General features: G+C 40.7%; 1 protein-coding gene across 1 annotated transcript; it reads left to right on the forward strand.

Moving 5' to 3' along the window:
• Positions 1 to 840: 840 nt before the first annotated feature.
• On the forward strand, positions 841 to 25,643 carry gas2l1 (growth arrest-specific 2 like 1). Its single transcript, XM_055049135.1, has 5 exons — positions 841 to 2,140; positions 12,212 to 12,319; positions 17,418 to 17,514; positions 19,213 to 19,522; positions 20,433 to 25,643. The coding sequence occupies exons 1-5, from the start codon at positions 1,436 to 1,438 to the stop codon at positions 22,429 to 22,431; spliced, it is 3,219 nt and encodes a 1,072-aa protein (XP_054905110.1). The 5' UTR covers positions 841 to 1,435; the 3' UTR covers positions 22,432 to 25,643.
• The last annotated feature ends 239 nt before the right edge of the window (positions 25,644 to 25,882 follow it).

A 25,882-nucleotide genomic window follows, 5' to 3' on the forward strand; every position in this document is an offset into this window, starting at 1 on the left:
ATAAACTATAGTGTTCATGTTAACATATTTCCCAACCTGAGCTGAGAGTCTTTGCAGCTCCTCCAGAGGTTTGGGCCTCTTGGCCAACACTTAGCTTAGCAGTTGCCATATTCTCTCCCTTTTTGAAAGAGGGATTGAACTGAACTGTGCTCAGTGAAATGTTCAAAGCTTTGGACAGTTTTATCAACTAATTCTGCTATGGAAATCTCAACTTTATCCATGCGTGATGCATTGGCTCCACAATGGAGGTCAGCCCTTATCAATTCAAAACATCACTTTCTGCCCTTTTGCTACAAAATTAGATTTGACTGGAGTGGCGAAACAAGATAGATTTCATAAACATGTATTTAATTAAATACTTTTTTTAAAATTGAAGATGAGTGATTGACATCATACATAACAAAATGAGAACTTTACTTGACAGAATAAGACCTGCTGCAGCTGCATTTATTTTTCATATTCCAAGAATATGAAAAATAAATAAAGCTACAAAGTCCACTTTTACATTTAAAATGGGCAAATTAGTTTGAAACAAAAAAAGTTAAAGTGCCCTTCTGTTGTTGATATTCTATGCAAATATTGCATAAAACATACAGAAGAGTTGCTAAATCATTGGGTTTTTTTTATTGCTTTTACAATGAAAAAGAGTTCAAAATAGTTTCTCTATTTTTATTAACCTGAGTCAAACTGTCTGGCCTGGTATCAGTCTTGACCATGACTGTAAATGAGTCAATTATTTCTGTCCAGTTTTTTTTTTTTTTTTTTTTTTTTTTGCTCAGCCGCTGGTTTCCTGACCCAATCCAGCCACTTTCTGCTCAGCGCCGGCTTGGTGAACACAGGGTTAAGTTTTCCTCTTCCAGCGTTTATCCCTCATAATGGGATGTGCCTCCGAGTCGCTCTGCTGGTTTAAGCTGCAGCAGGTCAACATATTCGGCGCAAGAGGCGGCGCGACATGGGCTGAGCCTATTCGCAGGGAAACGCGCTGTGGACCGCGAGCTGCTCAGTGGCCGTGATTTCTCCCGACGAGGAGCTGGTGGGCCTCCGACAGACATGGCGACACGTGGAAGTGTGCGGCCGACAGGAACCGCCGGCCGTCGGGTGGATTAACCCGGGGATCGGGGCGAGGAACTGAGCCGTTTTTTTTTTCCGCTCCCGCTCCTCGGAACCCTGCGATGCGCTCCGTGGAGGAAGCGGGCTTCGCAGACATCCGGAAAACGCATCCATGCGCCACGGCAGCCCCGCATCCCGATATGCTCCTGACAACACAAAGCCTGGCTCCAATTAGCTTCAGTTCAGAACCGCACATGCAAATCGGCATGGGTGCGTCAAAACGGTCATTGCGCTTTGTTTGGTGGCTGAGGCTTCGGATTGCAGCTCTGCAATGAGACAGTCGGGGATGATCAAGTAAGACTTTATTGATACATATTTCGACAATATGGCTGATCAGAGCAACATTCAGTCCGCCGCCTCAAAGAGCATCCGGCCCTTTAAATCCAGTGAAGAATACCTGTACGCCATGAAGGAGGACCTGGCTGAATGGCTGAAGACCCTCTACGACCTGGACGTCACTGCGGACACCTTCATGGACGCGCTGGAGACGGGCTGCGCCCTGTGTCGGCACGCCAACACCGTGAACCGCGCAGCGCAGGAATTCCAGTCGGAGAACCCGGAGGCTGCGAAGTCCATGAAAGTGCCGTCGAAGGACGTGGTCTTCCAATCACGAAACGTGATCCCCGGCTCGTTCCTGGCGAGGGACAATGTCTCCAACTTCATCACCTGGTGCAGGCAGGAGCTCTGGATCAAGGACGTCCTCATGTTTGAGACCAACGACCTGGTGGAGAGATGCAACGAGAAGAATTTCATCCTGTGTCTGCTGGAGGTGGCGCGGCGGGGGTCCAAGTTTGGCATGCTGGCGCCCATGCTGATCCAGCTGGAGGAGGAGATCGAAGAGGAGATCCGGGACCAGGAGAGCTTGCAGGCCGAGGGGGCTGAGCAGGCCGAAGAGATGAGCTCACCGAGCAGGTGTTACAGCCGGAAGGAGAGCTGTCACAGTGTGGAGGATGAGGAGGAACCGGAGCCGGAGCCTTACGTCTGGCCGCAGAAGAGAGTTTTATGTGACATGCGAAACCTGGATGAACTGGTGAGTTGTTGATGAAAGCATGAAGTTTCTCAACATTGTTATTTTCTGATACTATACTCACTAAAGGTGGATTCAAGCGAGTTGGAGCATCTTTGAAAAGTTAAACCTATAGATTAATTACACAGTTATTTCATATTCCAGCAAACAAAACAAAAAATCAATGTGTCAGGAAATCGTTACCATGATTTTCTGACCAACTATTTAAACCAACTATTTCTAAATCAAAAATGAAAAATGTATGTTCTGACCTACACCACAAGCAAAGGAAGATTGCTGACTTAACAGTTTTCCAGAACAGAGCCACTGATGCTATCCACATAGAGGGTAAACCACCAAAGGTCATTAATAAAGAAGCTGGCTGCTATATCCAAGCAGATTTTTTTTTTTTTTTAGAGAGAATTTTGAGGCAACGTGGCATTGATTCAACAGTAGATGGACAGGAAATAGGAGAAAGAGACATGCATAATGACCCTGGGCCAGGAATTGAACTGGTAGCAACCGAGTTGAGGACTGAATAAGATGTGTTCTATCACTGAGTCATGGCATATCCAAGCATATTGGGAAACTGAGTGGAGGGAAAATATGTGGTAGAATAAACTACCCCATCAGCAGGTATTACCACGGTACAGAGATGATGGTGGACCTTTTCCAACCTTTCAGAAGGTTAGAAAAGAAGGGACGCTGAAGCCAGACGCATCATAAGCGTATAGTTTTAAGTTTCCACAGTCGGCGATGGTTTGGGGAGTCATGGCATCTGCTGAATTTGGTCCAAAGAGTTTTATCAAGTCTAATGTGTTCCCAGTCGTTTACCAAGACATTTTAAGAACTTCACCCTTTCCTGATTTGAACCACACGGGTAATATCTAGATTATTGTCAGCAGGGGAATAAGAAACACCTGAACCAACAATTGAGACGAGGCTGTTATGAAAGCAACCTGGGCTTCCTGAACACCTCAGCAGAACCACAGCCTGAGCTCCATGACACGCCTCATTAATGCAGTATTTCATGCAAAAAGATGCCCAACTAAGCACTGAGTGTATATAGTGTAAACTCAGTACTTGGTACTTGTGCATGTTTGTATTGAACATGTTTTTGTATTAGGTTTATGTAATCTAATTTTCTGAGAAGCTAAATGTGCTTTTATTATTAAAAAAATATCATAACAATCAAAATAAACCAAAGTAAACACTGGAAATTTATCATTCTGTGTAATAAAGCTGACATATTTTCCTCCAGAACTGAATAGCTAAAATAAACTAACTTTTCAATGATATTCTAACTTAATGAGATTCACCTGCATGTTTGCCCACAGGCAAACTAAACGTATCAGAGCTGCTTTATGACTTGTGATCGTTTCCCTGCTCACATGTTTAAGGGCCAAAACATGTTTAAGCTTTCCTCCAGGATATAAGAGCACACTTTCCCACAATAACTCTCCCTAAAGCCTTAGCTCAAAGTAAATATAATCCAGTGTATTTGGTCCCATATTTTAGCAGCTGTTGGGAATCCTGATTACTCCCAATAATGCATAAGAAATGTGTGCAAGTGACTTTCTGAAAGTGTCTTTTCAAATTTGTAGATTTCCGATAGTGTTTGACTGAAGGAATTCCATCAAATATATTGCATCCTTGTGCTCTATAAGCTCTATCACTTTATATATGTAGGAGAGAGCAGTAGCACATGTGTTTATGTGACTGCACATATTTTTAAAATCCTTTTCAGCTAAGCGGTCAGAAAGAGCCCACAAATAATTGCTGTTGCTCACAAATTACCTCTAAAAATCAAAGACTTTTTGGGTCTCTTATTAGTCAGCTTGGCTATCAAGAATAATCAACATAACACTGATAAAATAATTAGCATTCTGCAGCAGCCACCAAATGTTCTTTTACTCCAGCCTTTTTTGTTTTCTAATCCGTATTGAGCTGGTTGATCTTTATTAGACGTTGCTGGACCTCAGCAGACCAGAGCAAAGCGAAGGAGTGAGCAAACACCCTGGCAGGACGCATGCTTGGTGGTGGAGTTAATATTTTCATCCTGATGAGAGGAACAATGCCCGTCTTTGACATCGATGATCTGTGAGCCAAAGGGGCAGGAGGAGAGGAGACGGCGGTCGGGCACACTCATGCTTGTCAGACAGCAGAGTGGAGCGCTTTTTTTGTGTGTGTGTGTGACCTCTGCAGACAGAAATAGGAGGAGGATGTGCTCTCTACTTGTCTAGCATCTGAGTCCACACACTCTCGCTCATATGACTGAGGATTATACAAGCCAACGCTTTTTGGGACTGAACGTTTAGAGGAGCGCTACTGGTGCATATGCCCGTCTTTTCCTTTTCAGTCACCATTCCTCTGCCCCTGAGCGGTCACAGTGTCATGTGTCAGACTTGGAGAAAGAGAGACACTCAGACTGCAGAGCTTCTGACTGATATTGAAAGCATTCCTCTCGGTTATCATCTGTCTGAGAAACCGGTCCTCTTCCTCTTTGAAAACTGCCTTTTAGCTGCACAAAACAAAGAGAAGTGATTAAAATAAGTCATTTAGAATAAATGAAAAAAAGAACTGTTATTAGATATGAGGCTGGTAGATTTAAGTAGCTGAGTATTATCAAGGGTATGTTTATGTATTTAGTTGAGATATTTATTTAATCTTTACAGCTGATATTTGTCACTCTTTTACCTGCAATTTAATTTGACTATTTAGCATATACACTATAATGGCCTCATTAATACAGATTAATGCCAACTAAATGACTTACCCATTCCAAATGTAAAACAAAAAAATAATAAAATACATGACAGTTTTGCTAATCGTGCACAGTCCTACTTTATTACACGCTTTTCACTTTAGATTGATGTATCAAAGACGTTTCTGCAGATGGATGTGCTCCAAACTATCAGCCTGGTTTTCATATCTTAGTTAGGACATAACAGCTAGATCATTGTTGACAGCACGTGCAGGACATCACGAATAATCGCATGACTTTAAATTTCAAGCAGAAAATGTGAGCTGTGCTGTTAATATGTGTGAAGCTTTTCACTCCAAGACCACTTTAACTGCACTGACTCCCAGCAGTTCAATGGCGGCACAGCAGCAAGAAGGTCCTGGGTTCAAATCCCCTTTCTGCTCAGGTGATTGCTGTACCGGTGTGGATTCTTCCCAGGTGCTGCAGTATTTTCCCACAGTTCAGATAAATGTGTGATTACAAATACAGATCAGTTAATTCGTTACTTTTGCACTTCTCCTCAGGTTTGTGTGCATGGTTGGTGCCAAGTGATAAACTGGTGATTTGTCCAGGGTGTAGTTGACCGTTGAAGAAAGGCAACACCTCCTCAGTGACCCACCAAGAATAAACACGAGCAGAAGATGGGTGGATGTTCTTTAGCTACTCTTCATGCTGTATCATTTCAAATGCTGCATCATTTAAATTCATTTGTGGTTTGATAGTCAAAGTATTCCTGTTGTTTAAGATTTGGAAATAATTGAAATCCATATGATTATTCAAGAAGACTGAGAATGGTTATTGATAGAAAGCTTAACATTCAGCTTCCTCTTAGTGTCTTATTAATTATAGAATACTTTTTTGTTTTATAAAACAATGCAATATAGGTGATTAAATATCTATACAACAGACAGGCGACTCAGAAAGCTCACGAATATGTCACATCCACTAATTGCTGGATACAATGAGGATTAGCTTATAGCTCCATAAGCTATTATGGAGCTTACAGTATAAGAATGCAATATATGTGATTAAATTCCTTCAGTCAGCGTCATTCCTTCTGCCTGCTCACTCATGTAAACTGGTTCATATCTTTTTCCACCTCAGGCTTCACGTTCAGCCCTTCTTTAGTTCATACGTGAGCCGTCGCTCCCTTCCCCCACCTGTCTCTACCCTGGAGACACCAGAATGCAGAGTGTGACCGTGTGTTTTGTTGGTGTCCTTGAAGGTAGGAAAGGAATAGGCAGCTGCAGTTGGCGGGGAGGCAATCAAAAGCAGACATCTTCATTTCTTAGTGAGGACTCCTCGTGATTAAAAGAAGAGAGTGGATCTGTTTTATCGACCCTACTGTATGAAGCTTCGGGCTCAAGCCATGCATTCATAGAATAAAAAAGGGGTGCAGACAACAGATAGTGCACCTAGAGTGGCTTCACTGTACACTCTGTTAAACCTGACTGCAGTGGATGCTACTTTGGGAGGCAGGGCTACGGTGGAGAGAGTGAGGGGGAAAGTAGGTCATCCTGCTTTGCGTTGGACCACACTCAGATGCTTTGCTGAGAGAGCATGGCAGCCTTCAGTGTCACATGCACTCATGTCTTTAGTGTTTTAAAGGTTTTTCTGTGCTGCAGCCATCAGTCCTTTGCCTCCTCTTTCTGTTCAGGGAAGCAGACTGGATGGAAACGGCTGACTCCTCACTTTGCATATTACCCAGTTTATGCCTTTACTGGAGCATTTGATGCCATCAGCTGATCATTTGCATGATTGCCATTTAATGAAGTGTCTATCTGGTCAGACTTCTTTCAGCAATTATGAACTATTACTCAGTAGGTGTTTTCTGCAACGGCCTGATCTCAGACAGATGTTGATCATGAATTCCCCTAACGTTTCCCATGAATATGAGTGCAGAGTGCTGCTGAGCCTCTTTCGAAACATATTGGCAAACGAGTTAGACTCTGGAGTGATATTTAACTTCCTGATCTGATTGATTATGTTGTTGTTTGATTGCAACAGAGGTATGTACTTGTAGCACTCAATGCCTTTCAGTTTCTGTTATCTCTTCTGCACCTGATGGACTGTTTGTCATGCTGTCAGAAGACAAGTATCAATTTACAGAGAATAATTTCCCTTGCTGCATCATCCCTTGTATGCTGTAGAGCAGGTATGATTACATTTTAGCCATGCTATCTGGAGCCCTACACAAATCATGAACCTGCATGAAAGCCTTCTTTAGATAAAGTAATTGTTAGATAAACAGGCACTTCTCAGGTCTCCATAACATGATGGTTGTTAAAAAAAGATAAGAGACAGGCATAAGATTTATAATGAAGTTTCTGTTTGGATACAAAAGAGACCTTAGGATAGTGTTTATAAGTAACCCGTTGAAATGATGGTTATCATCGACTTTTGTTGGGCCAATCTTTGCTCCTGTTGTGACTTGCTTCGCTAAGCAGCTGCTGGCTGCAACCTCAATGAGAGTTGCTTCAATTTTTTACTTATTGAGCGAGAGTATGGACATATTTACAGAGCCTTAAATAAGTATCAAGGTTTCGTGGTTGAATGATTTCAACCACAAAACCTCAATGCATTCATTGGGCTTTTAAGAGATGGACCAACACTGTGTAATATGAAAGGCAAAGAATGCGTGAATAAACTCAATGGCTCAGATCTTCTCCCGTTTAGGCCGCCTTCATTACACTTTGATGGCAAAATGAATCATTATTGCACAGAAAGGCACAAACAACCGTAGCCTCTTACCTCATTATCAATGTATATCATCTATTCCTCCTCCCCATGTGAGTGTTTTAAATGACATATGTGACCCAGAGGCATCCATCCATCTGCTTTTCTGCCACTTCTCTGCTGGTTGGGCTTGTTACACAAACCTCACTAACTCTGTGCTTCAGCTCCATCCCTCAGGCTACAGCTTTAACATCATTTGAAAACATTATTGTCATTTATGCTGTAATGTTGCACCTCCCTGTACCCCATGCTGGCTACAAAGTTAATTTGTGCGCAGACTGTGTTGCATTTATGAGCTACAGGATTGGAGAAATTTTGGTTTATTATGTGTGTTTGTGAAGGGAAGTAAAGCTAGATATGTAGGATGGTAGTTCAAGAACTGAAAAATGTTTGTTCTGCCAGGGAAGTGCCCTCATCGGGTTGAATCTCTCCCCTTTCTCTCCTTAGCTTATGTTTTTTTCCTCTTCTGGAAAATGTCCAGGCTTCAGGCCATGGAGAGATAAATAGAAAGAGGGGTCTTGTTCTACATGTATAAAAACCCTTTAAATTCTCTGTTTTGTTGTTTTTAATACATTGTCCTACAAAAAGAAGGAAACTTGAAGCGGATTGTAATGTTTGTTCTTTATCGTTTGGCGAGCAGCAGCACTTGTGCTCTGTAGAAAAACCATAAAATGAGCCAATAAAATGAGTGGACTGGCACACCTAATGTTGATGACTGCGCTTAGCAAATTAAGATGAGTCACGAGAGACAAAACTGAAAATGAGCTTCCCAAAGTGTGACAAACTTCCAGGCAAGAACTCTGTATCAGTAAAACAGTGCTTTACAAACATATTAACGCCCCGTTAATTTTTGTTCTGCTGTATTAAAACTACAAACTTTTATTTTATTGGGATTTTATGTCAAAGTAGTGCATGACAGATCAGTATTACTAGTAAATTTCCTAAAGTTTTTCCTTAGTGTAGGATTTTCCTCTAAGTAGTCCTTCCTCCTGTCTTCTGCAGGCTGTGTGTGTGTGTGTGTGTGCGTGTGTGTGTGTGTGTGTGTGTGTGTGTGTGTGTGTGTGTGTGTGTGTGTGTATGTGTGTGTGTGTGTGTGTGTGTGTGTGTGTGTGTGTGTGAATTTATGCTTTAGTTTCAGTATTTCAGTATTTCATCTGCAAGCATCTTCGGATGGACTATCACATAAGATCCCAGTATAATACACTGGAGCTTGGGTTTGTAATGTGACGAAAGGTTCAGAAGTTCAAGGGTCAGGAATACATTTGCAAAGCCCTCTGCATGCAGACACACTTTGGAGAATACAAAAGTCTGCTTTGCTTGGTCATCATGTTATTTTCAAGGCCATCTGGTGGTGTTAAATGTATAATCTATACTTGAATCAATAAAGAAAATGGGTAGTAAAACCCAAACAGCTTTTTATCTCCTCCTGTTCTGTTTCCTGCACTCCCCCCAAGGGTTCTGTCTGCCTATCTCTGTCATCAATGGGCCCTTAGAAGTTTGCAGGTCAGGAAGGAAAAAAAATTAGGAGATTGTTTACTCACGCTGGGCAGATATAACGTGATCTGAGCAGAGGCATTTTTAAAGGAATGTTAATTATACCTGAAACGATCTGAGGACAAATACAGAGGCTCGGCTTTAAGCGAACATCACTCACTTCTCTTTCTGTTCATACGGAAAACACGTCCGCATTGCTTATCTTAAGATAGAAACAGGAGGTTCTAAGAAAAGGGCACTGGGGGCGTGTGATCTAATGTTCAGTCACTCTTTCCTTTTCTCTCTCAAACATCTGCAACTCTTGCTGAAATTGTCTCTCATCTGGATCATCTGGGTCTGTAATTCCTCCCATAGTGTTTCTCAGCGTTCCTGCTCACTTCCGCATATTTCATGGCTGACCTTTTCTCACTCCTCCCCTTCCATCTCCTTCTGCAGGCTGTGTGTGTGTGGGTGTGTGTGTGTGTGTGAATTTATGCTTTAGTTTCAGTATTTCCAGTCGTGTTGACACAGTGACGACATGGGAAGCTGCACTCACTTCACACCAAATAGTCTATAATCTAAACACTTAAACTGTCAAAGTGTTTATTGATTAGGTTATCATTTAGAGATGTTATTGTTCATTTTCCTGCTCTGTTCTTCATGTGAGGCTCAGTGTGAGTCGTGGTGCTCCTCCCTTGAAAAAATCCATGACCTCAGTTGAGGTGAGCACTCACTGCACAGTGAAATAAGGAACAGTGAGGCTGTGTGTGTGTTTGTGTTGGTTGTTATAGCAATCTTTCCATTAACTCACCGGTTGCAGTTTTTCCATAATGGGCTGGTCATTTTATGAAACTGAATAATAGAAAGGGTAGCAGAGAAAGAGTGAAGGCCCAAGCAAAACAACAACAAAAATAATAAATGGTATATAATCATTTTAACAGCTCTACGTTTTCTGTTCAGTTGTTCGTGATAGTTACATTCATTTCCATGACAGAAACAAGGAAATATGTAAAATGGCAGGAAAGGAAAAAAAAAAAAAAAAACAAGCAGGCAGCTGAGAAAACAGCTGAAAGTGATGATGTTATATGTTTGAGCCACTATCCCAGAAAATAACTACATCCAGGAAAAAAGTAGCGACAGGAATGTCTGCAGTTTGAATTTGGGTTCAAAACGTGAAGAAATATGTTGCAATGTTTCCAGTGAGGAAAATTCATGAGCAATGTCTAAGGGCAGTAGCTTGGGATGCTAAAAACCATTTGAAGGCGCTCTTGGTGAACAGAACCTTCCTGTAGCTCATCATTGTGGTGAACAGTCACCTGTAACACCAAAATCATGCCAGCATTCACAAAGATTTAATTTTTGCTCCTGTTCTGACCATCATTACTCTGATATTCACAAATGTGCATCAGCATGTTCCTCCAACTGTCACCAAGTCACACACTTCCACATGTAATCAGCTCATGCTTTACTCCTGGAGGTTTTCAACATCACAGTAATGTTAACAAAACATCATTCTAAAGGTGCTGTCTATTTCACCACTCTGTCAGTCTGTCTGCAGTTAGTTTTTCTCACATTGTATTTGGATCTAAAAAGACTCTTCCAGCTGTATAGTGAGGATTTTTTCAGGGACGTCCAACTAAATAATGTGTAAATGGTCCATAAATGCCTTGACTGACATCAGTATATAGTTTAATATTTTTTTAGATATAATATTTACTAAATATGTAAACATGGAGCAAAACAGTTTTTAAGGCTTTCAGGAGAAATTTGCCATCCTGACTTTTTTGCCTTGATGGAGCTCGACCATGTTTTTTTGTTTAATATTAACATATTAAAATATTAACATGCTTTGAAAAGCAAAGAAAAATCTGAGTTTGATCAATTTGGGCTTCATACTTTCAATATCTTCATTTTTTTCTGACACTAAAATATGATGCATGAACTTTATCCTCATATTAACCAAATCAACCAGCAAAGAGACTTAAAAAATGTGCAGAGAGGATGAAAGAGTGAAACAGTCAGCTGAGGCTTCAGTGGAGCAGGTGAAACGGAGAACGTAGCTGCAGGTGAGATGCAGAGTCTTAGTGCGTCGAGTCGCCCCTCTTTAATTAGCATTGGATAAAAGAAGGATGCCACTTAAAGAAAATAACAAGGTGCTGTTTGCTAGAAGCAAAGTATATCCCTAAAGCCTGATGTACTTCATGAAAGGTGCTGTAAACATCTAGAGTTTAAAAGCTCGTAACCCACAATCTTCTTCCAGCATGTAATTTCATTATTTCAGTGTACCTCAGTCTGTTGTCCTTGCACACTAAGTTAAGAGGCATTTACTGATCCTGTCCTCCTGTGCTTTCCGCCCCTTCGGTGCTCCACTTTCTCTACCTCCTTGTCAACAAGTGTGCACACGCCTTTGTCTGAGAGAGAGACGCCAAGGCAAACATGCAGGCTGTCCAATCCAGACAGAGCTCCAGCATGTGCAGCAGAGGGCTGCAACTCCGCCCTGCAGTTGTGTCTGACTCCTGGTTGCCTAATAAGCACCCCCTCCGACCACAGCAAGGGCGCCGGCTCTGACTCCCGATTCAGATCCCAGCTGGCAACACCGGCCTGCTTACATCATCATCATCATCTCCACCACCACTCAGCGCTCTGGGCTTTTGTTTTTGTTTTTAACCCTTTAGGTTCATGATGCCACAAGAAGAGAATATGTTGCTCAGAGTGAGAGAAAGTTCACTGAAATGTGTTTTTGAGACTTTTTGTGGTGAGCTCAAAAACCATAACTGTGTAATAGGATTAGATGAGAGACGCTTTTATTATGATAAGACAGCCAGGCACAGCGGTTTATCACTGAGGAGGTGCTTGGAGAGGAGATTTGGCAGGAAGATGACTGTCCAACATCCTCTTAACTCTCTGGCAGCCAAGAGACTGTTCATTTCTCACACTGTGAAGGAGAGTCATTGTTATGCTATTGCACTCTTGTCTTGTCTAGCAGTGCTTTAATCCCCAATTACACATAATTATGACTAAACACGATTGCCTCAAAGAACAGGAAGGCATCTCTGTCAGGCTCCCCCTCATATATGTGTCACCTTTGTAAGTCATCATCATTGTTAAAATGTGTTTTTTTCCCCTTTTTTTGTTCTCATCAGGTACGTGAAATCCTTGGCCAGTGTTCCTGTCCAGCTCAGTTTCCTATGATTAAAGTGTCCGAAGGGAAGTACAAAGTAGGAGACTCCAGTGCGCTGATCTTCATCAGGGTAGGTCCAATCTATTGGAGTTGCTGTTTATCAAACTGTTTTATGTTTTACTTTTGCCCTTGAATGTGCAGTACATATGTAACTTTGAACACATATTTTATTAGCTTGAGTTTCACAAGCTTTGCTAAATAGTTACTGGATGAGTTCTTCTCTATTTGATATGAGCCAACAATTAAATGTTTACTTTAAAACTTGATTGAATTTCTATGATTGCACGAAGACGAATGAACAAACTAAAACAATAAAGTGTATTCCTGCCTTTTGATGATAGCCGGGTTAAAATGATAAATGGCATCCAGCTCTCCTGTCTTTAACGAAACAGTGAAATATAAATTTCATCATAATGACTGTACGGAATATTGTGCAAGATAACTATTGTGGGTGTCTTTATTGGAGCTATGTCTGTACACGCTCTATAATGTCGAAATAAAAAGTTATTTACAACCACATCTGAGTCCATCTGAGAGTTATACTCTTCAGAGAAAACTTGGGTAACCTCAAGTGACTTTATTTAATCCCACAGAATAGCTAGACAGGGAATGTGTCTCTTATAAAGCTTAGAGGTACATTGAGATTTGGTGGACGGAATAAACTTTAAAATGTCCCTATTAGGACATGGTAGTATTATTTCTTCTGAAAGGAATTTCTGTCATTGTGCTTAATATACTGACAGATATCAGAAGTATGCTATATGCTTTAGGGCCACTCTTCACAATACATTCTTTATTGACAATATTGACAATAAAGAGAAAATAAAATCTTAAAGAAATGGCAAAATCCTGAAACTGCTGCGTTCTCTGAAACCAGGTTTGGTCAGCGTCGAGTCAACATCCATCTTGATTAAGAGACTGCATCCACTATGTTTAAGAGAACACGTTTTGTTAATAAATCCTGTTCTACAGTGATAGCTCATTTACATATGCTGTGATTGTTGCAGGTCTTTGCTCCAGTGTTGTTTCAACTTTATTCTTGATATTTTTCTCTCTTGTCACCCTGACTTTCTTCTCGTCCTTTTAGCTTTGATGAAACATTTTCAGTTTTCATCTCATTGCTTTGCCTTTCTCTCTCTCTCTCCCTCTCTCTCTCTCTTTTGTACATTTAATTTCACAATTTAATCACAAAACAAATAAGCAATAAAAAAATATTTCCTTTGCATTTTTTCCTCCAACTGTCTGTCCCTAATACTTTGTCATAGTGAAATTGAGTTACTGACATACACTAAATAAAACAGTAAAACTGAAGCACAGATCATAAATGCTGTAAGTTACAATCATTCTGCTGCTATATTTGGCACTGAAGAGGTTCAGTAATTAAGTGGAACCGTATGGTGCCAACATATGGCATCATGTGTTGTTCCAAGGGTTATGAAGCAACAGAACTCAGCTGCTTGGCTAATTCAAACCACTTTAAAGTGCTTTCATGTAGCAGCACTGTGATTTCTTTGTCTTATGAGAGTTTTTACAAGCTGCATTTCTCTGGCCCACACCCAGGAAGCAACCTTTTCTACGCAGACGCAAATAGAGCGTTAGGTCATTTCCTGCGCTCTCCTTATCTTGACTGAAGCTGTCGGACTGTTGTCATGTTTCTCCGAGTTTGGGAGTTGGTAACGTATCCTTACCATTCCTCTGGGCATATTACAGGAAGGCCAGTTCAGAAGAGATCGATTTGGTCTCGCCTTCCTCAGATGCACCGGAGCCAGATTAATGGACTCTTTGGATGGTTTTCTAGTTTCCATGTATTTAAATTACACTATCAGACTCTTTGGCTGCAAGTTCTAGCATTATTTATCATTTCTGGTGGCACCATTTGGTCTTTGCCTTCAATATAATATCCAATGGGTTGTAATGTATTTTACTTACTATTTTCTATTTTGAGTTACAGTTTGCAACTTGTAACACAAACAACCATAACTGTTTGTGTTACAAACAGTTATGAAAGTTGAAAATTGTTAGTGCACAATCAGTAGATTCAGTTTTACCTTTTGAATTTATAAAGATGCAGTAATCTGTACCAATATTATTAGATATAATTTGGACTTTTTCCTTCTGCTGGTAAAATACATCAGAAAGATCATTTAAAATGCTGACAAAATGAGGCAAATATGTATTTTTTTGTTTCAGTGTATAATTATGTCCATGGAATGAATTTGTTTTGCCTTTATCAGTCCAAGATGTTTTACGTAAAACCTTTCAAATGAATCTTGAATCACAGAAAATACACACAGGTTTCAAATAATATTTACAGGTGAAAGTCAATATTTACATAACTTACATAAAAAAAGACACAAACTTTTTTTTACATAACACTTTTACTACATTTGTAGAACTCAAAGTGTGTTTTAGTAAAGGCTGTTTCTATTAATTTCTTGAAATGTTGCTTGTAAAGCTTATTTAATCAGAATTAAACTGAAAAATTTCCTTTATGGTGCTCATCGCTTTCCTCTTCAAACATTTAGTCTTCTTTTAGACAGCAGTTTACCTTAGGAGTTACAAAGAGTAAAAATGCTTGAAGATTGACTTTCATTTTGACTAAGATGCTTTTTTTAAAATGTCACAGAGAGAGGATTTTCTATTTTTTTTCATGCCAACATCCAGTATTGACATAATTTTGGAAGAAAGATCCAGAATTTGATGCAGGTAAATTTTTTTGCGCTTTTTTTTCCCAAAGTAAAGCAATCATTTGTGAGTATTTAAGAACAAACCAGCTAACAGTATAATTTTACCATAAGCTAAGAAGAAAATCCTACTCCTCCCTGTATTTCCAGACATAATTGCTTTTTTAGTGTTTGTCTCTTTAAGAAGTCATTTCAGTTCAAGAATCATACTTGAGGTGGCATTGGGGTTTGTGATTGTTTTCATGTCTCGGAGCCTTTGACTTGTCAGACTGGCTCTCTTCCTGCCGTTTCCTTCGTCTGCTGATTCATCACCGCGGATGACAGTGAATATGCACTTGCCTAAGCAGCGCCAAGTGCACCCAACACACTTCCTTTATTCCTCTCCTGTGATTTAAAAGGCTTTAGCTGCCTACAAACTCCTATTCAGCTAAAGCTGTGACAAGGATCTCACACTAAAGCGGGATGAAGTCATGAAAGCAAACATCACCCTGTGAGCGGAGGGGTGGTGGGTGATGGGATGTTTTTGTCCTTAGGGTGTGGGTTACTTTTCAGTGGGAGGAGAGGCTCCAGTCATCGAGAACAACAGCTGAAATGAACCACGAGTTTCATATCAGGACAGTGGTTGAACACGCCTCAGCAAAGCTGACAAGTAGCCTCTCTGTTCGCTGTTCCCATAGAAGCAGGGATTGTGTCTCTGTGGTCTTAAAAAAGCCCGTGAAGCCCCTCAGCAGTCTGTGAAGCAGGCAGCTGAGCCGCACTTCTGAAGTGGAACACGGTTCCTTCACAAGCAGCCAACCGGGGGGTAAACTCCTCAGTGATGCCGATGCATCATGTATGTATAATGATCAGAGGGAGACAGTCGTTACATGAGCAGACAAGTGAAGCACAATGATGATGTATGAAGGAATTAATAGTTTAAACTTATTCACATATTCTTATGTTACAAACGCAAACTCCAAAGTATTAAGTATTTTGTTTCTGTATATCTTGGAGGATCATCATCATCTTTGTAGGAAAAAAAAGCCCAAAATCAATCAGATTGGATGAAGAGTGCCTCAAACTTTTAAACTTTTTAAGTCTGTTAAATTCTGGAAAGGGTATCAATACTTTTGCAAGGTCCAGCCTCTTTTATTATTTTATCATTTAGTACTACTTCTGTGTTAATGATTAATTCTTCCATAGTGCAGTGATTTATTCTCCAGCAAAATGACAACAATGTAAAAGGCTTTTCATATGTGCTCTTCACTGAAGCCTTATTCCCAGCTGCTGGTTCCATTATCACAGACACTCACTGAGATAAAATAACAACAAACAAGTTCGACAGACATATTCAAACATAAAACAAATATGCATGAGTGAGAAAGAACACAAATCTTCTTCAGCTGATGTCTTCCATGTATCGTCCGTGCCTGACGACAGAGATGCTTAAAATATGATGCCGTGTTTTGGACCACGTGTATCTGGCTTTGTGCTGCTGGCTCATGGTGGTCACACTGCATCACACAGACAGTAAACCTGTTACTGGCAGGAGGTCAAAGCAGTGGTGAGTAAGCAGTTTATAGCCACTGGTTTGATAGAGATAAGCAGATGAGCTGTTTTGATGGATTTCATGTAGAAGGGCACCGAGGCAGAGGAAACAAAGTCACAGCAGCCTCTGGGATTGCAATGGAGGAGAGGTGGGGGTCAGACTGTAGGGTTCATCTGTTGCCTGCCTTCTCTTTTTGACCACAGTCATGCAGATAAGATTCAGAGCCACGTGGGTGAATGCAAACTAAATAAACTCTGTGCCACCTCACTCAGATTTACTGTATGGATTGCCGTGGATGCCCTCGCATTCAGGGGGAAAGCAACCTTTGAAACATGTGGCAGACAGACTGTGTTACACAACCCCAGGGAGCGGGCTGCATCCACAGAGCTGTCACATCAAGGGAAATGTGCAACTTCAACGAAGGCGGCCTCTGCCTGGAGGGAGAGAGGCTTCTCGGCCTGATGTTGTGGGTGTATGCTAAGAAGCACGTGAGGGAGGGGAAAGTGACATACACCCCAAACCCTCCTCTCTTAGCTTTCCCACCTCCCCCTTTTTCTAATTGCTCCTGAAAAATAAAATCTCTGTTAGGGAGACAAGCGGGCAGCAGAAGAAACTTAATACAGTGCAAATCATCCTGTAGAAATCCCAAATGGAGAATATGCCATGGCTTTTTATTATGCTGCTTCACTTCGCTTAATCATAAACAACCCTTTAAATGGCAGCAGTGGGGGGTGATGTACAGAGGAAGGAGTGGCAGGGAAGTGAGAGGAAAGGGAGAATCCAGACTTTATGTAACACTGAGGTTCCGCCTGCCCGCCTTCAACAAACGGCCCCGCTTGTAAAATTTCCATATCAATGGAGTTTTGTGTTAAATCAGGTTTATTTGTGTTTGAATATGCATGTCTGCTCCATTCCCATCATCTAATGAAGCCTTGTTTTCTCTTCCTGTCCCCCAGGTCCTCCGGACTCATGTGATGGTGCGTGTCGGAGGGGGCTGGGACACGTTGGAGCACTATTTGGACAAGCATGATCCGTGTCGCTGTGCTGCGTTCGGTGAGGTCACTTCCTGCTCTCCTTTTGTCCCTTGCAAAAGAGTTTTATTGTTTGTGTGTTACATAATGAATAAAACTCGTGCGGTTTTATGTCTAACTGTAAATGTCGGAGATGTTGGATAAACTCTGTCATTGCATTAATTCCTCTTTTTCAGTTTTACGGACTCAGACACCTGAGGTTGTTTAGCCAGTCTGCGTCACAGTGAACCTTGTCTACAATTACATTCTGATTAAAAAACATGTAGGTTTGGGAAATGCTACCAACCTGCCATTTAAAATACGCAGTCCCTCCACTGCCCACACTGACCCACAATGCACATGTGCAACGTGAGTCATGCCAACCCTGTCATTCACCAGCTTTTTTGACCACAAAGCACACAAGCTATTAAAGCAGCCTTTAGAAGTCTTTAAAGTAAAATAATAAAGTTATTTCTAAGTTTCACGAACACTATACCAGTTTACCAGTTGCACACAAAAAACTACTCTGAGAAATGGTATAACTCTGAACTACTTTAGATGTTTGAGAATATACAGAATAACCTGAATAAAAAATGTTGGAAAAGCCTGTAAATAACTGAATCTTTTATTACAGAAACTGAAATGTCTGTCTTTATTTTGAATACATGTATTTAGTGAGGGGAAAAAAATCCATTACAATAAATTTTGACAAATTTATTGATGGCAAAATTGTTTTAATTCCTTACAATCCCTTTTAAATAAATGTAACTTTTTAATATTGCAACTTTTTTTTAAGCTGCTCGAGTTCCTACACACGTCTGATTTGTAATCCTTAATGTTTTGTGAAACATTTTAGTTTGTTCTGGTGTAAATTAAAGATTTTTTTTTCCAGCTGGCTAAAGCAGATCTTGACATCTTACAAAGAAACTAGTTCAGCTTTTTGAATCAGCAAAGAAAAATAGTCAAAGAGCTCAAATCTTGTAACATGTGACCAGTACTCCCAAAGCTCCAGAAGGGCTGGAAATGTTTTGTAACGCTACAGGATGCACATAATAAAACCACTCATCAACTAATTAAGACAACGGTAAACAAGTCAGAAAAGAAAAATAACAGGAATGGGTTTGCCACTCTGTGAGAATTTACACTGGAAGACAGTGAAATATGTCACTGCACATGAAAACATGAAAAGGACCTAGATTTATAAGATCCAAGTAATTTCAGAAAAATCTATAAGTGAAACTAAGAATGCAGAAAAGGCCTAAAAAATGCAGGTTCATTTGTTTTCAACAGTTTATGTACATTATTGAGTGGTTACAACATTTTAACCTGCAGTGTGACATTTTGTTCTTTTAAACTTCTGACTTGTCATAATTTTTAAATGTTACTTGAGGCAATCATTTGCAAAGTATGTACATAGCAATGCTGGGTGAGGCCTACCATCTTAAGCCAAAATGCTGCTAAAGAGTCAAAGGATCAGTATCTTTATAGCTGACACAGACTGTTTTGCCTTGAACCACAAGAAGCAATGGAAAGATAGTTTTTTTTCCTGCTATCTTGTTAAACTTGTCAAACTGCTTTTACTGAGTAGTTTATCAGCAGCTCGTCTGTGTGAAGCAGCAACTTCATTTCCTCAACTGTTTCTCAGGTCTCAGTGTGATGTGGTATAGTTCCCAACCACAAACTTAATCGTATAAGCTCTTAGTCACTGTTGGCTAAAAGTTTAATGTGTCTTCCCACTCAGCTCACCGCTACCACCAGGCTAAAGCAAGTGGTCAAAGCCAGGGAGCCCAGAGCAAGTCCTCTAGTGCCCACTCCTCCCGCTCCACCAGCCCAGGTCCACACTGGAGGAATGAGGGCATTTCGACTTACAAACCCAACGACAGGCGCTCCTTGGAGCCTCCCTCCGCTCCAAGTGTATCCTCTTCCTCCACACGACCTGGTCGATCCCAAAATTCATCCGTCTTTAACGAGGTGGACGCCGCTGGAGCTCGAACTCTGCTCCCTAAGCCGCAAAGAGATCGCTCGGAGCCGCGCCACTTTAATCCTCTCAGGTGAGTGTCTTCACCTCTGTGCAGGTGTGCGGATAAGTCAGATACAGGGTTTTACAGGTGTCCTCACTGAGCATGCTCCGCTTCTGCTGCCCACTCTGTGGTGTACACAGATGGACACACAGAGAGTGAGACTTACACACAGTGAATACACATGCCAGGAAACCACAGATTAGACCGGAGCAGATTTATCTAATCTCAGGTGACATTGCGTTGATAAATCCGTCTCTGCATCACTCTGTAGCTCCCTCTTGTGGATAGAAGGTAGACAACATTTTGTTAAAGTAACTTCACCTTTTTTCTCCCCTCCATTTTCATTCATATAATTATCATAGGGACAACATTGTGGGATGGTGAATGTTTCTTTTTTTCTTGGTAGACAGAAACCACATTCTCTGATGTGCTGCACTTCCCTTATAGGAAAATACTGACCATAAAGTTCAGATTATTATACATAGTTCAATAGATTATAAAGACAGTAATGGATTGGTCTTTCCCAGTAAACCAGAATTTGGTAGTTTGATCAAATCACTGCCAATGCTAGCACATGTACTTTGTTTTGATACTACATGATTACTTTTACACATAAAAATCTCTAAAGTTTGGTACTTCAGTCTCATTCACTTTGACCTCCTAAACATAACACAGTGCTACCAGACAAAACAACAGACCTTTCCGGCTAGCCTTCTAGAGAAGTTTGAAGCAGGGTTAGGTTCTAAACAATATCCCAAGATTTGAACATGTTTGAACAGCACTGTTTAGTTATGCCACTTTACAATAAACCTACAAAAACGTTATTGTTTTCATGTGTTTCGTGTGAGGCAGTGTGTAAGTAAAGTTTGAATGTTGAGATAGAAATGTAATGGACTTTAGGTGTTACTTTATTTTGAATCACTGTCTGCTTCACACGCAGGAATAAAGAAACGTTGACAAGACGTCTCTCTGGAGACAGTGACTCTTCCACAGCCTCCTCTAAAGGAGGAGGGGGTGGCGGGCGGCAGTCACTCGGTGGCCCTTCACGACGCTCCGGTGAACAAGTGGTACTGCTTGTCAACCGCAAGGAAGGAAAGCATATGATTGAGAGAGCAGGAGCAGGCAGTCAAACCCCATCCACATGTTCCTCGACGCCCCGTGCACGCAGCCAGTCGCGGGAGCGTTCTTCGCTTCCACCAACACTAAAACCCAACCCACCAACAGGATCTTCTGATGGTACACGGACGTCTCGGACAGACAGAGGGCGCTCTGTTGGAAATGAAGGTCCAAGGAGGCTCCATGTTCCTCGTTCTCACAGCCAGAGTAAGTTAACAAGCAGCACTTTGTCAAGCGATGGCAGCCCTGCACACTGTTCCTCTCCTCGAACTTCCCAGCGCCCACCTTCAGAAAGACAAGCAGATCTGTCTAAACAGGTAGCCCCATGCTCTCCTAGAGGGGGTGTTGCCTTCAGTAAGAAGCAGTCATTCTCATGCAACAACTCGCCAATTAAAGGAGTCCAAAGCAACAACGGCAGCCCTGTCAAGAAGACTGTCACTACTCCTAGACCCCAAGTGCCCCGTTCACCATCAACAGGAAAAGGCAAGCTGCTACCCCCTGTCACCTCCGGAGGGCGACGTCCACCACACTCATCTCCTCGTAACTCTAACAGCTGTGCTACCCGCTCCCCTCGACTCTCACAGGCTCCTCGATCAGCTGTGCGAGGCCACCTTAAAAACATTTCTCACATGGAGAACCAGGAGGATGAAGAGGACGGGCCTGGGTTAGGCTATCAAATACTGCCACCATTTGACCCTCAGAAAGAACAGGACCTCTATCGCAGCTTCGAGGCTGAGTTTCTGGCCAATTCTCAGCAGGTCAAGGGGAATTTTACTGGTAAGGCTGTAGGAAGAGCAACACTGCAGGTAGCACATGCACTCACTGAGCCTGCTCTGTCTGATTCTGCTTCTTCTTCCTCTAACTCCTCCACTTCTTCCCTAAATGTGGGTGCAAAGATTGGAAGTCTGCCTTACCTCAAGCAATCCAAGAGGACTAACCTCCAACACTTCCCACCAGAGGACCCTTTAAATATACTTTATGGACAAAATCTTGGACAACTTGATGGTTTGGGCCACACGGAGCGTGAACACTGGGGGGAGCGGAAAGGTGCTCTCAAGAAACTCCCCGAAATTTCTAGCTTGGTAGAGAAAAGGGAAGCTCCAGCTTCTTTGCCTGGCCTTAGAGATACTAAGTCCGATGAGCTAATGAATCATATCCCCTCCCAACCTGCTATAGATAGCAGAAATATGAATGGAGAACATGGATGTTCTCCTACAGGTGGGCTCTCAGTTCAAAAATGTCCACTTGACTTGAGCTCAGTGACAGAAGGAGATGTTCCCCTCGAAAATCACCTGCCTAATCTACCATATGATCTTGAAAATGGTGGCAACAGTGATAACCTCCTGCCTCCAGAGGGTCGTGCATCACCTGTACCCCTTGCACCATCAGAGGACTGCTCTTTCCAGGATTCCTCAAGTGAAAACTCCTCGATGTCCTTCAGCTTGAGTGAATCCCGCTCCGGGTCTCCTCCAACATCTTTAAAAATAACCAATGGGGAAAATGGACAAAGCAATGAAGTCTCGATCTCCGAGCTCAAACCGGGTGTAAAGTTGAGGCCTCGTACTGACGATAGGCTGCAGAACACCCCCTCGCGAATCCCCACACCTGTCAGACACAAAAATGTTCTCACTAACAAAACTCTGTCTCCTTGCAATACGCCGCCACTGTCACGTAAGACCTCCCATCCTGCTTCATGCAAGAACTTACACCAGAACTTCACAGACATGATCCATCCTCAGTCTCACTCTCCAGCCGTAGGCAACAAAGACTGCTCCTACCCTGCACAGGGAAGCCTAGACACTGAAGCTATAGCACAAAACTGATTGCTGCAGCAGGCTCTTTGACTACTGTGTAATTGAAAAAAGACTTACTTTTGGGCTAAAAACTGTTGTCACTGCATGTTAAACAACTTTTCATTAAGATTTTTTTTAAAGATGCACAGATAAAAGAATTGTGGCTGATGTCTGATCTCTGAATTTCAGAAAGCTTTGACCTGCCAATACAAATATTTGTTTCTTATGAGAAGTTAGTATTTCAACAACTCTAAAAATTAATGTTACGAATACAACAGTTGCTGTAAAACAGGGTTTTATTAATGTAAAACACACATCTTAACAAGCTAATGACTGTCTTTAGTATCATTAGTAATATTGGTAATATTATAGATGCTAATACTAACTTGAGTATTTCCTAAAGACAGATATTATTTCTAGAACCCACATTTTCCATGGCAGACAGAGATTAAAAACCCAAAAGTGTGAAAATGAGCAGCTTTACTATTTGATGATTAGCCTTCTTCGTACCTACTGAAGTGAGCTCTGAGTAGTTTTTTTTTTTTTTTGCCAATATGCCAAAAGATCCTCAAGCCAGGCATAGATTGACGTCCTGATGCGGAAGACTCACTTCTGTGATTTAGTCTTTTCGCACAAAATGACCCAAACTTCACAATTTCAAAACGAACGACATGAGTTGCACCTACCAAGGTCTAGTTTTTGAGAATAGCCAAAATGGTTGTGTAGGAAAGAGTTTTGTAAATTATAAACTCAAACTTTAAGTTTGAGTCCTTTATTGTCAGTAACTTAAGCTCTAGTCCTATGGCTTAACTCAACTTATTTAGTGTCTATAGTTCGATAACCAGATTGAATTCACCTTGGCTGGTCAAGCTGTAAATCATCTGATTTCGGTCACTAACATGTTTCTTGCTGTATCTCCGTTGTTTTCCTGTTGGGATCCATTTTGCTTTTTTTGCACTCAAGCCAAATTCTTTATTACCAAAGGAATGGTCTTTATTTTTATTATGACTTTGTTTGCATGGGGCTGTTTTTGCCAATCATAGTGTTTTTTTTTCCCTAGCTGCTCACATTCTCACAGTTGACATCCTGAGATAGAAAGAACATATGTGCTGCCATGTGCCGCACCACAGGGCATGGTTAAGTGCCATGTATTAGAACCGTCAGCTTTATAAAACTGCACTAACACTAAACCTGTGGTCAAATGGACCTTTTCTGCTGCAGTTAGTCATCGTCTCTCAGTTTATGTTAGTAGTCAGAATACTGGTACTAAAACTGTAGGATTCTACACATTACTGATGCTAATAGGAGGTTTAGTACATAAATACATGCATTTTACTCATTGTGTAACATGCATACTCAACACAGATTCAGCTGACCTTGTGATGCATAAATTATCAATCAACTAATTTCTGTATAGCAGTCAGTCATTATATTCCAGGTTAATAATATTTATTTAATTCTCAATTTGTGTCTAATTTGACTATTTTAATGGAGAATATGGTTTTAATTTATACTTTTAAATGGCCGAATTATGAAAAATATAAAGAGATTTGTGTTAATTGCGTCATTGTCACTGAAACGGAAAGTTGAAAGCTCCTTCTTTGACCAAACAGCACTCTGGTGTTCAGCGTTTAATATGTATGGGCAGCAGGAATCGCACGCTGACGAGAATGAATGTGTAAATACATGCTGGGTGGGTGTTTTTGTAAATACAAGGCATGGAATATACAGTTTTAATGTACATACTTTGCTGTAATAAGGCCCATCATGCCTTAGCTATGCAATTCATATATGGTGTTGGAAAATGCCTTGAAAACTCCCTTTGCCTTAAATGTTTTGTCATGAATTTATTTTTGAATGTTTTTGTAGCTTGAATTCAGTAACACTACATTACCATAACTTAGTGTTTATTGTGAAATAAATTGAAAGTATTTAATGGGAATGTTTGAACGAATCTGAAGAACATTGGCTACTTTAATTGTACATTAAATTTTTTACACTCTGTGAGAAATCCTAATGTATTCCAGGCTGACTGTGGTGGCAATTAAACAAACTGGTGGTGACATCTAGTGGCTAAAATAGACATTTGTTGTATTTTTTTCTTGCATTTGCTTATATTGTCATGATCTGATGCTGATTAGAACCAATAACGATGGAATGACCCAATGGAAACAAATGGATGAAGCAAGGCGCAAACTCGAGTGTCTGCAAAAGGCTTGAATAATTGATGTGTAACTGGATATGGAGGTTTTCTTTTGTTTTCAAGCTGCTGTTACACCAGGACAGGACACCAGACTCCAGAAGCAACAACAATACCGTTTTATGTAATCAAGAGGTGCAACTTTTGTAAAATTAATTTGAAAGTATAAAAGCTTTTCTTGAGACTTCAAAACATCTTATATTGAGGGTTTTAGTGTGAATAATGTGGAATATATGCATGTTTTTGCAGCACACTGTAAGTGAATGGGCTACAAAGAAAGTGTGGAGATTGTGTGTATGTATGTATGTACATATGGTATGGTAATATGTATAGAGTTGGAATAAAGAAGGAAAGGATGCTGATCTAATTTATTTATTTATGTTGTCAGCTCTGACTGGGCTCAGATGACCTCTGTGTCCAGTAGACTGAAGGTGAACGGGATTTGGAGAATCCAGCAATATGAGGGAATCTGTTGAAATATTGCCACCAACAAAAATGGAACAACCCTTTTAAAAATTAATATTTGGCTTAGTTTTTAACTTTTAAAAATACTCATAGCCTTAAATAATTTAGTCTGCGTCAGTCTTGTTGGAGCCATAGGTTTTACTTGTACAAACTTATTGTTACCTATGTTTTAATTTGTTGAATTTCAAATTTGTTTTGATGCATTTAAATATTAATTTTACTGGTAGTCTAAACCTACCAATCACATAAGCTGTGACATCAAGAAAGCATGAAAAAATTGTTGAGATTCATGGAATTCATTATTAAAATTTTTGAAAAGCCTGCTTTTTGTGCTCACCATTTTGAAATGTCATGAGACTCGGACTCTCACTTGTCTTTAATCTAAATCGGTGAAACCTGAATGTTTGTGATGTGATGCCATTTCCCCCCCCCCCAAAAAAAAAGATGAAGATGTACAGATTGCTTGATCTTGTGTACTATGTAAGTACGCAAAAGCGATACTGAAAAAAGTTTTTTTTCTAATTCTTAAAATGCTTTCAAGTTGTTCTTGTAATAAACACTTTTCTTCTGAAATTGACTTGCCTGAATTGCCTCATTTTATTAAAAATAATTGCACATATTTATTTATTAGATATTATGATCCTGCGTAAACCCCACAACTGTTTGATCCCAGTTTCAAAATCAGAGCATTGTGAAAAATAAAATAAGCTGAACAGCAGATTGTTTTGTGGCAGAATATTCTCTCTCAAATTTATCATTTCAGTGATAAATGTTTTATCACTGAAACATTTATCAGGTTTCAGTGACAAATGTGAC

The sequence above is a fragment of the Poeciliopsis prolifica genome, unplaced genomic scaffold (assembly GCF_027474105.1).
Source record: "Poeciliopsis prolifica strain line A6 unplaced genomic scaffold, Auburn_PproV2 SCAFFOLD028, whole genome shotgun sequence".
NCBI lineage: Eukaryota > Metazoa > Chordata > Actinopteri > Cyprinodontiformes > Poeciliidae > Poeciliopsis > Poeciliopsis prolifica.